The 19,521-nt window shown below is 44.0% G+C and overlaps 1 protein-coding gene across 4 annotated transcripts in view; it reads right to left on the minus strand.

The window, feature by feature from the left end:
• The window catches only part of chd7 (chromodomain helicase DNA binding protein 7), a 101,041-nt gene that overhangs the window by 16,476 nt on the left and 65,044 nt on the right, over window positions 1–19,521 (minus strand). For all 4 annotated transcript variants that reach the window (XM_074650174.1, XM_074650171.1, XM_074650172.1 and 1 more), the window contains exons 12-26: window positions 18,662–18,783; window positions 17,862–18,105; window positions 15,348–15,524; window positions 14,699–14,842; window positions 14,508–14,606; window positions 14,235–14,409; window positions 13,902–14,118; window positions 13,231–13,426; window positions 12,734–12,901; window positions 12,428–12,607; window positions 12,190–12,300; window positions 9,802–10,013; window positions 5,549–5,748; window positions 4,817–4,976; window positions 1,802–1,891 (exon numbers count right to left, since the gene is read on the minus strand). In XM_074650174.1, coding sequence (XP_074506275.1) covers window positions 1,802–1,891; window positions 4,817–4,976; window positions 5,549–5,748; window positions 9,802–10,013; window positions 12,190–12,300; window positions 12,428–12,607; window positions 12,734–12,901; window positions 13,231–13,426; window positions 13,902–14,118; window positions 14,235–14,409; window positions 14,508–14,606; window positions 14,699–14,842; window positions 15,348–15,524; window positions 17,862–18,105; window positions 18,662–18,783 — 2,495 coding nt within the window. The remainder of the gene's footprint in view (window positions 1–1,801; window positions 1,892–4,816; window positions 4,977–5,548; window positions 5,749–9,801; window positions 10,014–12,189; window positions 12,301–12,427; window positions 12,608–12,733; window positions 12,902–13,230; window positions 13,427–13,901; window positions 14,119–14,234; window positions 14,410–14,507; window positions 14,607–14,698; window positions 14,843–15,347; window positions 15,525–17,861; window positions 18,106–18,661; window positions 18,784–19,521) is intronic.

Raw genomic sequence — 19,521 nt, forward strand, 5'->3', positions numbered from 1 at the left:
CCTAATTTGATCAGAGTTTGCGAGTGATTGACAGCCGGCTCTCATAGACAGCAGACTCCAGCTCTGACTGCTTGTTTTCCTCCGGTCTGTGAAATCTTGTAGATGCCGTTAGGAGCACCGGAGGACAGAGAGGCACATGCTTTTTTTCCCCAGGTTACCTGATTTATGTTCTCCTGTCAGGAATATAGCAACCGTTTTATAAAAATAACTTTTTTTTGTATAGTATTTGCTCCAATCTCGTCTACTCCAGCTTTAAGGTGGACCAGCTATTCTCCTTAAAGTGACGAGCCGCTCCTCCTCTGAGTTTTACTTGGTTTTATCTCTTTATTAATTTCTTCACATTACAAGAGTCCAACTAAAACCAGTTATTTGGTCAAGAACAGAATTCTTCATTAATGGACTATGACTAGGAATAGAAGTAGGTTTTTGAAGAGTAGATTCTATGTTGTGGCACCAAACAAACAAACAAACAAACAAACAAACAAACAAACAAAAGAGTCCTCCATTATGGAAAGAAGGTAGAAAATGGTGTTTCCAGCTAGTTATAGAGAGAAAGGGTACAACACACAATGGAGGCAGAGAGACAGAGGGTGACAGGAGGAGAGAAGAAACCGGGGAAACGGTCCCTTATCTCTGCAAACAGCAGCATGCCCGGCCTTGGCAACACACACGCATACGCGTGCGCGCCAAGACTGGCATGCTAAATCCCCCTGGCATATGTTGGCACGATGGCACCCCGTATGCTCACGTCTGGCATGCGCTGACACACACACACACACACACACACACACACACACATACATACACAGGGGTCTGTCACAGTAGCCATTGAGAGGGAGGGGGGAGGGAGAGAGAGAGAGAGGGGAGGGGAGAGATCAACATGAAGTGCACGTGCTCCACATTATAAATGCAATCACATCTGGGTGAAAGGGTGATGAGAGGGGGGATGGGAGACGAGGAGAGACTAAAAGTGGACTGCAGAGAGAAGGCAGAGATGGACAGATGGCAAGAAGAGAGTGCAGTGTGATGGAGGAAGCAGTAGTGGAGGAGCTGTCAGAATGAGACAGAGAGTATAGTTAACCTTCACACCGACTACCTTACACTGTAAATCCTCATGCCAAATGATAATAAGCAATAAGCTTGTCAAAATGTGGAAAAAGAAACCCTCTAAATGGGTCAGAGCTGCGATAAAAAGCTCATTTCCCCTTAGATAAAGTGTGTTGTATCTGTCAGAATAGGAAGAAACTCTGCCAAAGAGGCCACTAGAACAGACAGAAATACACTCTAGTAATAATTCATCACACATTCATATAAATATCCATCTCTCAGCTCACTTTCATCATGCATCCAGTACATGAAAGCCTCTCCGCTGACTGTAAACACCTAGGACGTTGTATCCAAGGATGGATGCGGTGTTCTTTTTGGGGGTTTGGAATTAATATCAGGTTACAAACTTATGGGGGCGCAGGTCTGGACAAGTTACTCATGGATGAATGAGACCTGCAAAGCCAGAGGCGGCCATGCAAAGTCTGATAACACAGAAATGAACACTAGTTTTCTTTTTTAGATCAGTTAACAATAAAACAGATCACAAACAACAAGCATGTAGGGTCTTGTTTTAAGATCTGCAGACGTCTGGGAGAGAACGTGTGACCAGATTAGCTTGTTATAAACTGAAATGAAACTGAGCAGCAAAAGGCTCACTGAGAGAGAAAAGGGAAAAGTCGGTCCTTTAAAGCGTGTGAAGATGTGGTTAAAGAGACGCTGAAATGAAGCAACAGAAAGAAGATGTTTTACCAACCTGGATTCGGCTCCTTCCAGGATGCGTTCGGCCTGGTCGCCTATGACTTCCTGTCGCAGATAATACAGCATCCTCACCCTCAGCAACACCCTGCAAAACAAAGTCAAGTTGTCCGTTAGGAGAGTTGTTAACCCCTTTAGTTCAACACAGACTAAAGATCAGCCGGGCTGTGGCTGACGATTATTTCCAATTACGAGTAATCGATTAAAGATGTGCAAAATAAAATATCAGAAAAACAGTGAAAGATGTGCCGTCATAATTTCCCAGATCCCCGTGTGACGCCTTCAAATTGTTTGTTTTATTCTGACCAGGCGTCCAAAACCCAAAGAGACAAAGTTTACAGCAACAAAAGCAACAAATCATCACATTTGATAAACCAGAACCAGAGAATGTTTGGCTTGAAATGAGGAAGTTTAGCGGTCGCCAAGGCGTCAGCTAATGGAAATCCAATTAATAAAACTAATTTATATTATCAATTACAGACGTTGTTGAGGAATTATTTTCTGCTGATTGATTGATTAATTGACTATTTTTTTTTGGCTCTTAAAGATTATACTGACCCCTTACAAGATAGAGAAGTATAAATACTCATGTATGTGCCTTTCTTTGACCTAGCCTATTTTTTTTACACTTCTACAGTCTTAGTTATGTGAAAGAACAACACAAGAGAAATGTACTAGAAAGATATTAGACATGTATTAAACATTTTTGCAGATTCTAAAAGGCCTTTACAAACCGGGGGAGTTTTCTTTTTTCTCCATGCAATTAATTCACACATCAATATATTCTTTCAAACTGATGTTTTTGTCATGAATATAAATATAACGCGGCGAAAAAGCGGCGCAATTTTTTTTCCGGAACAAGGTCTGTTTTCTGAGCTTTCGCACCGTTAATAAAATCATCAACCAATCACGTTGTATGTAACACGAAGGCTCCGTAGTAACACTTTATTACTCCTTTCAACCTTGACAAAGGCAGCGCAGACCAGATCCACTCCTTCCCTTCTTACCTTTCACAATAAAAGCCCCAGACGTATAATATTTGCAGAGTATTTAGTGTTTTCGTGTTGTTTATTCATCATGCCTCCGGTGTGTAAAGGCCTTTACAGTTATAGATTTGTAAAGCCCTGTTTCCACCGCAGGAATTTTCCCCTGGAACCAAGAACCCTTTGAGGAACTGATTGTGTTCCGAGTGCAGGGACCGGGGTCTTAATTAAGTTCCGGGGACATTTTATAGTGCTCCCCCCCCCCCCAAAAAAGGCCCTGGTCGAGGGGGTAGTACTTTCTGAAAGTACCAGAACTTTCCGGGTGGAGTTTGCAGAGATGACCGTCGCTGATTGGTGAAACACACAATACACACGGTGCAGCTGCGTCAACGGCTTCAACTTGTGTACCGCTTCATTCATAAACAAGGAAGTACTCTAGTATCGATTTAGGACCATTTTAGTACGAGGGAAGAGCATTTCTCTTTGTTTGTTAACATTGAAAGAAAAGTTCGGCTCTGCAGTCGGCCTCCCGACTCATTAAAAAAGGTAACGGTAGAACAGGGAGACAGCGCGGCGGTGCTGTTAATGAGAGAATGAAAAGTTATTTTCTGATGGTTTCATGGCGGTTATGCTCTATATTCATAAATCCGAACCAGGACGGCAAACTTTATTAGTCCTTTCAACCTTCACAAAGGCAACGCAGACAAGATCCACTCCTTCCCTTCCACAATAAAAGCCCCAGACATAATATTCGTCACGCCCCACGGTGTGTAGAGGCCTTTAGAGTTATAGATTTGTTGAATTAGAACACAATCTTTTAAAATTAAAATACTATGAACTATGAAGCCTTTTGTAAAGACAGAAAAAAGAAAATCATGATAATTTAAATGAATGAATGTGAAAACTTGAAATGGAAAAGTGCCGTTTGCTGTGATCTAAACCTCTTCAAATGGAAAATGTCTTCACGTTTTCCATCTGCTGAAATACCGGTTGCAGAAACTATAAGTCATTACAGTATTTTCTACAGCTGCTGTGAAATAGATGGGTCATCCTCTCTGGATATAAATTACAGATGTTCCTGGTCAGAGTTACTCTTCCAGTAAAAATTAATCAGTCATGGCTCAAGAATGAGAGTCAGATACGATCTTCTGACACTGGAGTTGCTGCTATCTGGGAGATCTGCCTTCACTGTAAACATTTGTCACCAGATTTGTCACCGGGATTTAATGCCAATAACAGCGTTTGGTGCAGAAGACGAGGGGAGGAGGAGGGGAGGGGAGAGAGGGGATGGAGGCGGGGGGGATGAGTGGGAGGAGCAGAGGGGAAAAGAATTGAAAGGACGGAGCGCGGTGCTGGGAGGGAGGGAGGGAACGGAAAGTTTGGAGAGGCAGCGAAGACGGGGGAAGGGTATAAAAGACAGTCACTTGCAACTCATTTTGCAGTGTGTGTGTGTGCGTGTGTGTGTTTGTGCATCAATGGCATCACAAGTTGTAGTGAGTGTGTGTGTGTGTGTGTGTGTTTGTTGGCAGGCTGCGTGAGCTCATCCATCAATGTGCCAGGCCTGATTAGCCACACAACGCTGTGCTCCAGCCTAGCAGATGGCACCACATAATCACCCCCAAGTGTGTGTGTGTGTGTGTGTACGTCTTTCACCCACTTCCAACAGGTCTGCCTGCCTAGCACCTGGCCTGGCACACAGCCAGACACACACACACACACACACACAAACAAACAAACTTCCCCCCTCAAGAAGAAGAAGAAAAAAAAAAAATCTTGGGATCGAGGCACATCTCCCTGACAACAGGAGAGCGAGCTGACCACAGAGCAATCGAGCATGTGTGTGACGGGGAGGCTGCTGCTGCGTCTGTCAAAGTTGGTACCACTTGTCCTGGTTTTAAAGCTCCATCCCCATCAGTTTGGTATCCATGAACATCTCACACTTATTTAATCCTTTCATAAAACCGCTAATGGCCCCTACGACACTAGCTGCCGTGGTGTTTCAGGTGTGCGTAAAGTGAGAAAAGCCCTACTTGTTGCAGTGGTGTTTCAGGTGCCTCTTGTAGCTATCCTCTTGCAATAGGTGGTCGGGATTGCAGCTGGCCAGCCAATCAGCTCGTGGAGTCTGTGGAGGCGGGGCCTGGGGCTTCCCCTTCTTGCCCTTCCTGCCCCGAGGGACTGGGGTAGAGAGACCTGGAGAGAGAGAGAGAGAGAGAGAGAGAGAGAGAGAGGAGATCAGAAGGCTTCTGCACATGATAACCTGTAAACCTTGTTCAAACACAACCAGAACATGCTCCCAAAAAAGACCTCAAACCTCAATAGTAGGCCTATGTATTGGCAAGAATCTGGCGATACGATGCGTATTGTGATACAAGAACTGCATGTTTTTTGCCCCAAAACTGCATGTGATTATCATAAAGTGGGAATATCTATAAAGGGGAGACTCGTGGGTACCCATAGAACCCATTTTCATTCACAAATCTTGAGGTCAGAGGTCAAGGGACACCTTTGAAAATGACCATTCCAGTTTTTCCTTGCCAAAATGTATCCCAACTTTGGAGCGTTATTTAGCCTCCCTCACGACAAGATAGCATGACATGGTTGGTACCGATGGATTCATTAGGTTTCTCTAGTTTCATATGATGCCAGTATCTTCACTGTAGCTTTGAAGCTCATCCAGATACAACCTCCGGAAGATCTATTAAATTAATTTGTTAAAGAAATGAGTGGCGTTAAAAGGAATATTGCGTTAACGGCGTTATTACCGGAGTGGTTGGTCAGCGTCTTGGTAGTCCCGTCTGCACTCGGGGTGATCAGGTCCCAGATGAAGCTCTTGATGTTCTCGTCGCCACGGTAATGCAGCAGGCAGTAGGCCAGGAGTGCTCTGCAGATCGTCTCCACGTCGGCCTCCTTCAGGGGGCGCTTGAAGCGCCCGTGAGCCAAGATGTCAGTCCACCTGCCCCAACTAAAGACAAGACATGGAGAGAACAAGGAAGGGACGACCCCGTCAGTCTATGGATATACCCAGCCTATTTCATAATAGATCCGTTCAACAGTACAAAGCTTTGTCACTTATTTAGAAAACAAATCCTAACAAATGTACCATGTTTTTTAATTTATTTATCTTGTATCGTGCCTAACTTCAGCGGATCATAAAATATTGGATATGGCATTAATCTGCAGATTCTCCGGTTCAAAATGAGACCAAACTTTTCTACGGATGTCAGTTTTTGAGACGAGATAAAGGCCAAAATGTGGCATTCAACAGACTAGATGAGGCTTGTTTTTAGTTTAGCCGATTGCGGTTCATTTGCGGCCCCTACTGGACGGTTAAGAGGAGCGAGGAGGCAGCAGTCAACGACGCTATAAAACAGTCAATGAAATAGCTTTTTAAAAAATTGTGAATCACCGCAACCACTGGAGGTCCCTGAGCATCCAGTCATTAATGAGCACAACAAATATTAGGCTGATGAGTCCAGTATTATGAGAGATTAGCTACGGACAGACAGACACACTCACAGACAACCGGATGCATTATCTCCCCACAGGTAATTAGGTGATAATTACCAAATAACTTCTTTGAAATGTCTTAAAACACTCCCTGAATCATGACATCAGCTACCAGGTTACATTTGTGTAGACAATAAGTCACACAATGGTGAGATTTGTGCCTGATCAGAAGTGTCTTCTATTAGTTTTCCCACCTCTGATGAAGAGCAGCGCACAGCCTCTTCTCAAGCCTAAGGGCTCTATTTTAACCGTTATATACTATATTAGCATATAATTATTAAATCATGTTTATAATAAAGACATTGAGGTAAATATTGGGGTAATTTAGCAGTAATTCCAAAGAAATTTCCAATAGGTTACTTGCTAAATATCACCTAATTACCATGACATTTGCAGAGCTGTAATATGCGTGTATATGTGTTACCATGTTTTCTATACAAAAATATCATACATGTTACAAGTCTGTTGATTTAACCGTTACCGTCACCCTAACTAGTGCCACCCAGGCATCCCTCTGTGTGTTCATGGATCACAGCCCAACCCCCCCACCACCACCACCGCCTGATGTGGAGGACAGCATCCCTCAGACTTGTCGTGTTCTCAACTCAAATTTTTCCACTGCTGCTTCCAAATCTTCACTGAACCATGTGAACCAGTCTCACTGTGAATGATTTTAGACAGGGTAAAATGGTGGATGAGGGCGAGCGAGAGAGAGAGAGAGAGAGAGAGAGAGAGAGAGATGGATGATGGGAAAAGACAACAGAGCGCTGAGCGGAGAGGACAGTCCCAGTCAGACAGTGTGTTTTTGTGTCCTACAGCCTCGGGCCACGAGACTAGACTGGAACAATAACAACGCTGACATCTCACTAGCACCACTGTTCTTTCTTACACGCACGCGCACCAACGCACGCAGTCACACCAAGTCAGCCGTGAAAATGGATGGGCTCGCCCCATCATCGCTGTCTGTGGTTAAGTGTGTCAATTTGCCTCTGTGTGTGTGTGTGCAGTATAATGTATCTGTGACTTTAAGTGATTTTGTCGTGGATTTTTGCCCATTTCCAGGCTCTGTACTTTAACAAACTCCTCCTACAGATTTAACCCAATTTACTTCAGATTTGGTCAGTAAAATCTAAAGATCTTTGTGATGAAAAGTTGTTAAAAGCTTGAGTTTTTATGAAACGACGTTGACGTGGCGTGGCGGAGAATTTACATGATTCGCCATTTAATGAAAAACTGATGTAACTCGACTGTACTTGGTCCAATCTGCCCCAAACTTGACCTACTTCATGAGAGTTCAGGCCTGAGGACATCTACATGGCAGTATTGTGACTCAGTCATAGCTAGGGATGCACCGATACCAGTATCGGGTCCGATACTGTGCTCATGTACTCCTACTCGCAAAACGGCTCCGATACAACGGCTCCGATACCACTTTACGGCAGTGCAACGTTAACCTCTCGTCACCATCTTTCGCATCCTCGCGCTCCATCTCCCCGACGGTGCGGGCGAGGCGGGCCGGTGGTGCGCCCGACCCCGCAGGGCCGGGACCCCACCTCAGCCGGCTGGCCCCTACTTTCATTGCTCCACTGGGTTTTGCTTACACCCTCTGACTCGCTCATGCGTTAGACTCCTTGGTCCGTGTTTCAAGACGGGTCGGGTGGGTTGCCGACCATGCCACAGGCCCCTGGCGCCTTTTACGTGTGCCACAGCACGACGCGGTTGGGGCGCACTGAGGACAGTGGTATCGGTGCATCCCTAGTCATAGTGCCACCTACTGGCAACAGGAAGTGAGAGTTATGTGACAAACATTATCGTTATGTTTAGCACGTGTTCTTTAGCGCCACATATTAATAGCAGACACAGGAAGTGGTGCAAACAATTTGCAATCCGTCATTTCCTGTGCCACTCAATCCAACGCAGGAAATAACGTCTTACTCATGCGTGCAGCGTCCGATGGTCACGGAAAAACACATTTGCTTCAACCTGTATCCCGCCGGTACCCCCGATCATCGCTGCTCGCAGCTTTAATTAAATATTGTTCTTTACATCTCAAATGCAACTATAAACATCATCTACAGGCTTTTCCTCAAGAGAAATTGAATGCGTTTTAAATCAGGATTTTTGAGGAACGGGGAAAAGACAGGTGAATTTCAGTGGACTCTGTTGCTCCGTGCTCTCCAGGGTCACTTTGTGTGCAATAGAATAAGCATGCGTGTTTGTGCGTGTGTTTGTGTGTGTGTGTGTGTGTGTGTGCATGAGAGTGTTGTCTGATTAGTGGCGGTGTGTTGATGGCCTTGAGTGTGAGGGTTTGTCTACTAAATCACTCCATGTGCAGGTCTGCATCCATTAACGTGTGTGTCCTTTTACACACAAACATTAGCCGAGCGATGAACCCAACCCGCCGGCATGACTCCACATCCACCACAACCTAACTAGGTCTTCTTCTCCTTTTCTATTTAACGGTCTACTTCAGTGAGGCTTTGTTCCCTGAGGACGTACCTATACAGGTTGTATAAAGCTTTTAATTCCATTTGCATTATTTTCATTGTCTGTTGTTTCCTTCATATTTAAAGGAATAGTTCAACATTTTGGGAAACACGCTTATGATGATTGGCAGTGTTTCCACTACCACTGCCTTGAGGGGGATGGGCCGGAGTGTGGCGGGAGATGCAGTGACTTAAACCAAGTAAGAGTAGAAGAGCTATGAGTAGGGAAAAGTCCGCTGGCCACCGGGCTAATTTATGCAGTGTAAAATCATCATGTAGTAAAACACTTTGTGCTGCGTTCACATGGTGTCAGAATAATCTGAAAAATTAGATCCCTGCCGGGAAAATTAACGCCCCCTTTAAATGGGATTACATAATAACCTTTCAGCATATTGTAATTCAAGTGTTCTGAGAGAAAACTAGACTTCTGCTCCTCCTCATGGCTCTGTTTTCAGACTTCAAAAAATCTAGCCAGTGACGGGAGACTTTGACGAATCACAGGTCATTAAAGAGAGAGCGTTCCTATTGGCTGTGCTCCGGCTGGTGGGCGGTGGTGCTTGGTATTTCCTCAACTGATCTCAACGTGGCTGCCGGGTCACAAACGTCCTCATTTTACAGGCATTTTGAGGCGAGAAATAGTCATTACAGTAACAGAATATTGATTCATATTTGATCAGCGCTGCCTAGTTTGACCGTTTGATCGGAGTTCGCGAGTAATATTGACAGCTGCTCGGCTCCGATTGGTTGTTTTCCTCCGGTCTGTGAAATCTTGCAGATGCCATTAGGTTCACCGGAGGACACAGAGGCATATGATTTTTTTCAGATGACCTGTCTCATGCACTACTGTCAGGATATCGTGACCGTTTTATAACAACACCTACTGCAGCTTTAAGTCGAAACAATAACTTAAGAAATAGCCTTCAAAGAGTTGTTTAAGCGCTCTGAGCATTAAAATAAAAATAAAGAGCCAGTGGTGAAAACTGTTCTAGGTCTGGTTTCTGAGTGGGAAACATGTGACTGACCCGTAGACCAGCAGGTTCTTCTCCACTCTGAAGCACTCCGATCGGGGGTAGCCCTGAGCCTTGTCTTGGGGCCGTCGCGGTTTGGACGAGGGTTTGCTCGGCTCGTCGTCGTCACTCTCCAGCTCGGAGAACTCCAGCATCTCGTCCTCTTTCGCGGCGCTGAAGTGGCGCGTTTGCTTCCTCACCCTCGGCGTGTCAATCACCAGCGTGTTCTGGAGACAAATCAAAATGAAAAACGTTTAGTGTGTACTTTTACAGCCTGGATTCAACCTTTTTTTATTATTATTATTATTTACTAAGAACCTGGTTTCAATTACAGATGGCCTGAAAATCCATCCACAACAATATGCAAAGTACCGTCTGCTTTACTCCTGTGAAGTTGTACACTTTCTTGTATATTCTGACTTCTAGTGTGAACCCTGTGAATACATGGCATCTTCTGTACAAAATCGGATTAATTGGATATTTGGCCCCCGTGTTTCATTCCTGATGCTGAGGAAATTTCTGCCCGAGCTCAAACAAACTGGCATTAATTACGTTGTCTAATGAATTACATTTTTGTTCAATTAATTAGATTTCTTTCTACCCCCACCCCCCCTTTGCAATCCCATTAATATGCGCAAACAGGGGCAGTAGTTAGCTCCACAATTATCACAGAGCGCTGCAGTCATTTCCATTTTAACATCACACAATAAGGAAATCCCAGGGGAGCGGCCTCGGATTCACGCGCTCGTGAAGCTGGATTAAGTGTTCCAGTGGAGGGCCCTCCACGGGAGAGGCAGCGAGGGAGACACCGGGAGGGACAAATACACAAATAAAGAAAGTGAATAAATATATATATAGAGAGAGAGGGAAGGAAAGCGAGAATATAAAGATGCCTGTTAGCAGAGCACTCAATGGGTGTGTAAGAATGTGACTGAGCTGGTGTTTCTGTGTGTGTGTGTGTGTGTGTGTGTGTTAGCCTAAGTGATATCTCTGTACCCTCCAGGCATCTGCGCTCCGTTAAGTGGAGCTAAGCAGCTTACTCTCTCTCGCTCAAACACACACACGAGAGCAGGGAAACATGGGTAATTAAGGAAGAGAGGAGATTCCCAACTGTCAATATTAATCTCTCCCTCTCTCTCTGCTTCCCTCCTGATCTTTCTGTCTCTCCCTCCTCCTCCTCCTAGCTTGTGGTGATAGCGCTGACTAATTACCACCGCTAGTCCCCCTTTTCCATAAGGGGACACCACCAAGTGTGTGTGTAAGACTCTGAACAGTAGTTAGAAGCGCATTGTGATTGTTATCTCTCTGTACGGCTGCATCACTTGTGTATGTTCGTGGGTGGGGGCTTTACATTGCAGGTACTTGTGTTTACAGTATGTATGTGGGTCATTCTATAATTGGGGTACACTTCACATGAACGAAAAAGTAAAAAAGGTAATTCCTCAAACAAGACTCGATCAAAACCAAGTATCTATGTCTGGACCGTGTTCGGTCCGTCTGTGAGGCTGAATTGTTACATAAATAGTCAGTGGTCGTGTCTATAATGTTTAATCCAGCGGGACATGTCCACCAGGTCCGGCGAGGACACTAGAGGACGCGCTGCTGCACTCTGCTCGCCTTTCCAAAATAGGAAACAACAAGGCCGCCTGCTCGTAAACTTTCTGTTATTCCGTCTAAAGCAAGGGTCAGTAACCTTTACTATCAAAAGAGACATTTTAGGCAAAAAAAAAAAAAATCTGTCTGGAGCCGCAAAACAACATTTGAGCATTGTGATGAAGGTAACACAGTTTATAGTCTAAGTATATAGTATATAAGTCTAATGCAGTGAGGGCCAAAGAGACAATGTACTCCGTCGTACCATCGACCTACAACAATGATAAATAAAATAAAAATGTAAAAAAAAAAACAAACAGTTATTCATTTCCATTTTTATAAATCCACAGGGAGCCACTGGAGAGGAGCTAAAGAGCAGCATGTGGCTCCGGAGCCGTAGGTTGAAGACCCCTGCACTAAACAATCCACCAAAATCTACTTCTGAAAACATTTTAAGCGAGAAATAGGCGACGCTACTGATGGTAGTCGTTTCATTTTAGAACTAGATTGCCTAGTTTCACGGTTTGGTCCAAGTTTCGCGAACCGGACAAATAGATAATGCTAACTTTAATGGTTTTAAATCATTATTCTGAGGCTAAGACCTACTCGATTTAGGAACATCGTGAAAATTTCAAGCTAATTTTGTGCACAAAATGTGTGTCTGATCTTATAATATGCTTTTCTTAATCTGTAAAATATATTATTGAAGAAAATAGTAAAAAAATATCATTATCATCAATAGGAATAAAATGTACCCCCCAATTAGGGAACGACTCTTGTAAAGCTGAACATGTGTTATGTGTGTCGTACCCGTCCATTCATGGCGTCCAGGTCAAGCTCGGCCTTCTTGGCCCATTTCTGCCAGAAGTCTGGATCCTGCAGAGAAATGTCCGTTCGGTTACCCGCCGCAACAAAACTGGCCTGCAAAGGAAAAACACGTTGGTCAATGACAGGTAATAGCACATCTTAACACACATTACACATACAGAGTAAACACACTATATGTGAGTAAAGAAGAAGATTGTAATAAAGAAAATGTTGTTTTTGCCTTAGCAAAGGTGGAGCCCTTGCCCTCAGACTCTATAGTGATGGTGTGGGTTCGTCTCTGGAGGATCTGGTCGATATCTTCCTCGCAGAACTTTGAGCCTTCGTCTTCCTCGTCCATCAGAGCTCCATACGCTCCCTTCCTCAGCAGGTCCTCCACCTCCTTCTTGGACAACGGCTGGACCTTTGACCAGAAAACGGACACATTTCACGACAGATATTTAGTGTCGTCAGCGAGCGCACAAACACTGAGTGAAAACATTTGATCTAGATTGGATGTAAGCGTGCGTGTGTGTGTGATGCGTCTCACCCCACTATTGGCGTTCTCTCGTCCACTCATGCTCTGCAGGACGGCCTTATCGAGCCCCAGCTTCAGACTGGCCTTGTCGAACATCTCCCTCTCGTAGCTGTTCCTGGTGATCAGGCGGTAGATCTTGACCGCCTTGGACTGGCCGATACGATGACACCTGGCCTGGGCCTGGAGGAGGAGGAGGACGCATTCAGACGTTCACACACATTGTTCCTGCAGCGAAGTTTGCTTACTCTTCTGTTCAGTCCACGAGAATATATTCAGCTGGAGATGTGGGGTTACAATGATATGGTCCAGTGAAGCAGAGCTAAATGTGGGCTGGCAGAGTCACTACATCCAGCAGACAGTTTGAACTCAAACTTGGCACCCTGAAGCTGGTAGGGACTCTACAGTTTCATGCTGTAGCTAATCAAATGTGGCATAAGTACTACTAGAATCATTACACAACAACAACAACAACAAAAAACCTGCAGGGCAGAGCGTGGCGAGGTTCCTACCTGCAGGTCGTTCTGAGGGTTCCAGTCGGAGTCGAAGATGATGCAGGTATCCGCTGCAGTCAGGTTGATGCCGAGTCCTCCGGCTCTCGTGCACAGCAGGAAGACGAAGCGGTCGGAGTCCGGTCTGGAGAAGCGGTCGATGGCTGCCTGCCGCAGGTTACCACGAACTCTGCCGTCTATACGTTCATAGAAATATCTGGAGGAGGGACGACGGTGTGAATTATTATCAGTAACATCATTCTTTTGTTTTATTTAACCTTTATTTTTCCAGGAGGGTCCCAAAACATCTTTTCCGAGGGAGTCCTGGCCAAGATTTTCTAGTTTCATATGATGCCATTATCTACTGCCCGCTACAACCTCCGAATGATCGAATAGAGGCCGGGCCCAGAGGTTAATTAAAAATCGCAAGTTGCGTTAATGAAATTAGTGGCATTAAAACAAATTTGCTTTAACAGGTTATTATGGCGTTAACTTTGACAGCGCTAATATTTAATTAACATATCTTCTGCTGCTATGTATACATTATTTTTTTGACTGTGTATACAGAACATCTTTAGCACAAACATTTATTTTGAGATGAATTCAGTTTGATGTGCGCTGGGTTATACTCATAGCAGATACCCCTACACTTTGCACATCTTAAGCCAATGTTTGCCTCCATCCATCCTCACCGTTTCTGGATGAGGTAGTCCTCCAGGATGTCCAGGCAGCGGACCATCTGACTGAACACCAGGACTCTGTGTCCGCCCGCCTTCAGTTTGGGCAGCAGCTTGTCAATGAGCACCAGCTTGCCAGCAGCCTGGACCATGGCTTGGAGGGCCATGTCCGGCATGTCTGCCCTGCCACCGTGGGAGTCCCTGAACTCCTCTGCGATCTTCTCCTCCGCTCCTGGACAACGGGGAAACGATTTCGATTCATCAGGAAACATTTAAAGTTTGGTTTGCAGAATCTTAATAATTTCATTGAATGTTTGCAAGCGTGTGTGTGTGTGTGTGTGTGTGTACCATTAATGAGGTAGGGGTGATTGCAGCATTTCCTCAGCTCCATCATGGTGTTGAGGAGGTTGGGGACGTTGGATCCTCCGCCTCCTCCTGCTCCTGCACCTCCTTTGGACAGGAATGTGAAATTCTTCTCCAGAATGGCCCGATAGTATTTCTTCTGGATGTTGGTCAGCTCCACCTGACAACAACAACAACAACAAGTGTTGATTCAACGAGCTTCTCTGAAACACAACAATGGTTTAGGTTTGACAGCTCTAAAAGAGACCTGGGTCCTACCTCAATGATGGTCTCCTCCTTCGGGGCCAGGTTCTTCTCCACGTCCTCCTTCAGTCTTCTCAACATCATGGGCTTCAGAATGGCCTGCAGTTGCTGAACCTGAGACACACAGACGCAATGTTTCATTTGGTGGGAATTTAGGAAGGATGGGGAGTTGAAAAAGACGAGTACCGACTGAGTTGTCCATTTACCTGTTCTTCAGTCTTAAGGTCTCCAAATTCAGTCATGAATGTGTGCTCAGACGGGAACCGCTCGGGCTCAAGGAAGTTGAGCAAGCTGAAGAGCTCCTCCACGGTGTTCTGGAGAGGAGTTCCCGTCAACAGAACTTTGTGCTCCTGGAGGACGAGAGGGAGAGACAGGAGAGAGGAAATTATAAAATGGAAAGCAAGATGTTGGTACCAACCACGGCATGCTAGTTTGTCGGGAAGGAGGCTGAATAATGATACAAAGTTGGGCTAAATTTTGGCGAGGAAAAACTCATTATGCCCATTTTCAAAGGGGTCCCTTGACCTCTCACCTCAAGATATGTGAATGAAAATGGTTTCTATGGGTACCCACGAGTCTCCACCTTTACATAAATGCCCACTTTATGATAATCACATGCTGTTTTTAGTACTGAGCTGCATCTCAAATTAATCTTCAGGTTCCCAGCTTTCAGATGATGTACACTACTTCTATGCAACATCTACTGTTGACCTGCTATCTCCCCCTAAAGACCCCCCTAAAAAAAGAGACAAAAACGGGTCTATTGTGGGTCTCAGGGGGTTAATAATAATAATAATAATAATTGATTGCCTCTTCCCCAACTCTTACGTTCCTCTTGCCCTGGCCACCACTCACCATGTCCATCATCTTGAGTCCTTCCAGTAGTTTGCAGTTTCGGTTTTTGAGGCGGTGGGCCTCGTCTATCACCACGCAGCGCCATGGCACGCTGCGAAGCTCCGGACAGTCAGTCAGAATCATCTCAAAGGTAGTTATCACCGCGTGGAACCGGTACGCTCCCTTTATTACCTTACCCTGGAGGGGAGGAGGAAAGGAAGATGAAGGAAAAGGAAAAGAAGGAAGGTCAGTAATAGTAATCTAAAACTCCTTTATTATCTTATGTTGAGGATCTGGGAGGGAAACAGTTTTTACTTTTAGGCTAGAAGTAAAAAGCATCGACTGTGGGCCAAAGCAGCTCCGTACATCTGTGAGGGAAATATCTCATAGCCATCTAAAACACGGCAGAAATAAACAACCCGGTGTTGTTGCTGTATGTAGTGAAGCAGGCAGCACAGGAGAAAAGAAACACGTGGTCCGTCGCGACCTTGAGGATTACCTCACGCCTGGATTAGGAACAAGCAGCTAGCAAGGACACCGCTACTACAGCTTATTTTCTTCAGCGGCTCACTGTGGCACAGGTTACACTGAAGACTTGTTAGTAGCACTGTTACAATAAGAGCTTACAGCCAGAGGACTGTAAAGAGCTTACACAGCAGGAGGAGCACCGTCCATCCCCAGCTGGCTCAAGAGGTGCTCCAAGATCTGCTGACGGTCTCTCACACACAACAACCATCTCCTGTACGGCTACATCACCCTCATCATCCGGGTTATTCCTCACACAGAGCTGCTATAAGGAGATGCATTGCTGGTGATCCTTCTTTAGTCATTTCTGCAGCCTTGATGGTAACTCGTAACTCTAATCACATTCTGAGTGATGTAAACTGGCCAAACATTCAGCTCAGTATTTTCAGTACTTATTTTATATAGAAATATGTATAAAGAAAGCCTGGATACGATATTTATGAGATGACAAATTCTTCAAACACCTTAACCCTTAACCGTAACTAGCGAATATTCATTCGATTTCGGAATTTTAACCCTTTAAATGCCAGTTTGTTTATATAATCCCACCTTTTTATGAACGAAAATGAAAGAAAATGTAATTATTTTCTAAAATGTTAGGTTTTTCCATGTCACAGTCTGGGATATTAGTTATGTCTGATTAGTTAACAACATTTGATACATTTCTATTTTTATGGAGTGTCAGATACAAATAAAAACGTCCCACTTGTTACCTTTAGAGGACAAAAATTGCTATATAAAACAGCTATAAAAAAATACTATGTATATTAAGATTATTTTCCACTTTCAGAGTTAAACTTGTTAACTAATGTCAGTCCTAATCATAACTCCTAAATATTCATTAATTTTCAGAATTTTTACCCTTTTAAATGCCTGTTTGTTTACATAATACCAACGTTTTATGAATGAAAAAAACAAAAAAACACACAAAATGTGATTATTTTTTAAAATGTTAGGTTTTTATCACAGTCTGGGATATTAGTTAGGTCTGATTAGTTAACATTTGATGCATTTCTATTTTTGTGCAGTGTCTGATAAAAAAAAAAAAAATCACTTGTAACCTTAGAGTGCAACAATTTCTGCTTCTTAAAACTGCTATAAAAATACTATATATTATTATTTTCCACTTTCACATTTTAATTAAACTTTTTAACTAATTTCAGTCCTGATCATAACTACCAAATATTCATTCATTTTCTGAATTTTAACCCTTTAAATGTCAGTTTGTTTACATAATACCACTGTTTTATGAAAAAAAAATCTAAAATGCTAGATTATTTTTCAGTCTGGGATATGAGTTAGGTCTGATTAGTTAACATTTGATGCATTTCTATTTTTGTGCAGTTTCAGATAAAAAAATCTTCCACTTTTTAACCTTAAAGGACAAAAATTGCTAAATAAAACTGCTATGAAAACACTCTATCTATATATAAGGTTATTTTCCACTTTCACAGAGTTAAACTTTTTAACTTAAGTCTCTCCAAATAAAAAAATATTTTCAGAATTTAAACCCTTTAAAAGACAGTTTGTTTACATGATGTCACCGTTGAAAACACAATTTTTTTTTCTTTCTGTACACTAAATAGTAGGGTGAATTTATTTTTTCATAGTCTGGAATATGTCAATGACAACAACATTGATTTTCATTACATCAAACACTGCAGCGCTCCATAATACAGCAGCAATGCTCCATAATACAGCAGCAATGCTCCTAGTGGACACCAGGAAAACAGCATGTATTTGCCCCCGTAGGGCAAACATGAGAAAATGTCTCAAACTGGTGGAAAATAGTAAAAAAAAACACAATGTTGTATTGAAGCCGATTGTTGATTGAAATGCTGATATAAGAGAATGGTGGATTTTATGCTGTTATGGCCGTGGGATCATAAATTATGGTTTTAATGGGTTTAAATTGGGACATTTTTGTCCTTGAGGGTCTGAGTGTCTGTATTTTGGCTTTGGTTTTACATATAAGGACAGCTTAGCAGCCCCCGTCTCAGCCCGTTGTACCTGTGCGTCTCTGTAGTACATCTCGTAGGCCTGGATGGTCTTGCGGCTGGCCTGGCTGCCGTGGTAGACCACCGCGTTGAGCTCGGTCCAGGTCCTGAACTCTCTCTCCCAGTTGGGGATGGTGGAGAGCGGGGCGATGACCAGGAATGGCCCCTCCATGCCCTTCAAGTAAATCTCATAGAGGAATGTAATAGACTGGATGGTCTTCCCGAGACCCATCTCGTCAGCCAAGATACAGTTACGTCTGCGGGGGACAAACGAGAATGTTAATGACTTAAAGAGTTGCTAAAAACAACAGAAACATTTGGATTTCAGTGTCAGTTTGCCTACAAAATGCCTTCATACCAGATATCAGACTACTCCCAGCATGACTTTTACATGACTAAGCAATGTGCTTCCATGAGCTAAACCATCCTAATGCTGCTTTTCCCGAAAGGGGTGAGGCAGATCTGTTTTCCACTCCGGTGATCTAATGCAAAAAACGTGCGAGACAAGTTGGAGAACTACCTGTCACACTCAGAGACTTGATTGAATTCCTTCATTCTCATCCAGGACTCAGACTTTAGTTCAACTACAACCATCTCTTACTGAATGAAGATGTGTCTGCAGACTCCTGCGGTACTATCGGAGCACACATTTCATGCCAAGACGGCACCAGTGGGAAAACTTAGACCACACGATGCTATAGGGCCACTTAATGTCCACTTAAGACTATTAAATGAGGCGCTATCGCTTCGTAGAGGCTGGCAGTAGCAGTCAGGGACTCATTCCAACTAAATAAGAAGTTAGCAGTGACTTACGAGTTGTACCAGTTGAAGGTTAGCCAGTTGAGGCCTTCTAGCTGGTATTCCCTGAGTTCGTTGCTGTTCCTGTAGTCCTTGGAGCCCTCCAGCTTCTTCCAGTCGGCTGCAGGAGGCCGATCCTAGACGCACAGAAAACCATTCATTAAACTACATCGAGGCTCATCAGTCATCATCAAATCAGATGGGTCATCAGATGGGTTCAAATCACAACAATGGATAAACATGGGACTGTGGTTTAGTTTGAGGAATCTTGTCGAGCACTAAACTGTTGACAAGTTACATTTTTTGACCGATAAAGTAACTGGTATTCATCCTCTGGGGAAGATGAATCTCAAATAGTTGAGATGTTTCTTTGTTAGTCCAACCGAACATCCCTCGAGCTACACTGCTAGTGTGGATAAATGATATAAATACAAAATATTAAGATCCAAATACTGCCTTCTAACATGGTCCATTAAAGGGACAGTGTAGGATTTGGCGGCATGTAGCGGTGTGGTTGCAGATTACAACCAACTGAGTACCCCTCCGCTCACTCCTCCCTTTACAAGACTACGGTAACGTGAGCCGCCGAGTGCAAAAGCGCAGTGACGCCATTCGCCTCGCTCAGAGGCCATCCTTACCGTGATAACACTACTTTAGGAGCGACGGAAGTCAGACGGCAGCTGGCGGTACTACTGTGTTGGCGAAAGGCCCTCGCTAGAGTGAGAGTGTTCCGTTTGTCCGTTCTAGGCTACTGTAGAAACACAGAGGAGCAACACGGTGGACTCCGTGAAGAAGACCCGCTCCCTATGTAGATATAAGCGGCTCATTCTAAACTAACAAAAACAACGATTCTTAGTTTCAGGTGATTTTACACT

The sequence above is a fragment of the Sebastes fasciatus genome, chromosome 11 (genome assembly GCF_043250625.1).
Source record: "Sebastes fasciatus isolate fSebFas1 chromosome 11, fSebFas1.pri, whole genome shotgun sequence".
NCBI lineage: Eukaryota > Metazoa > Chordata > Actinopteri > Perciformes > Sebastidae > Sebastes > Sebastes fasciatus.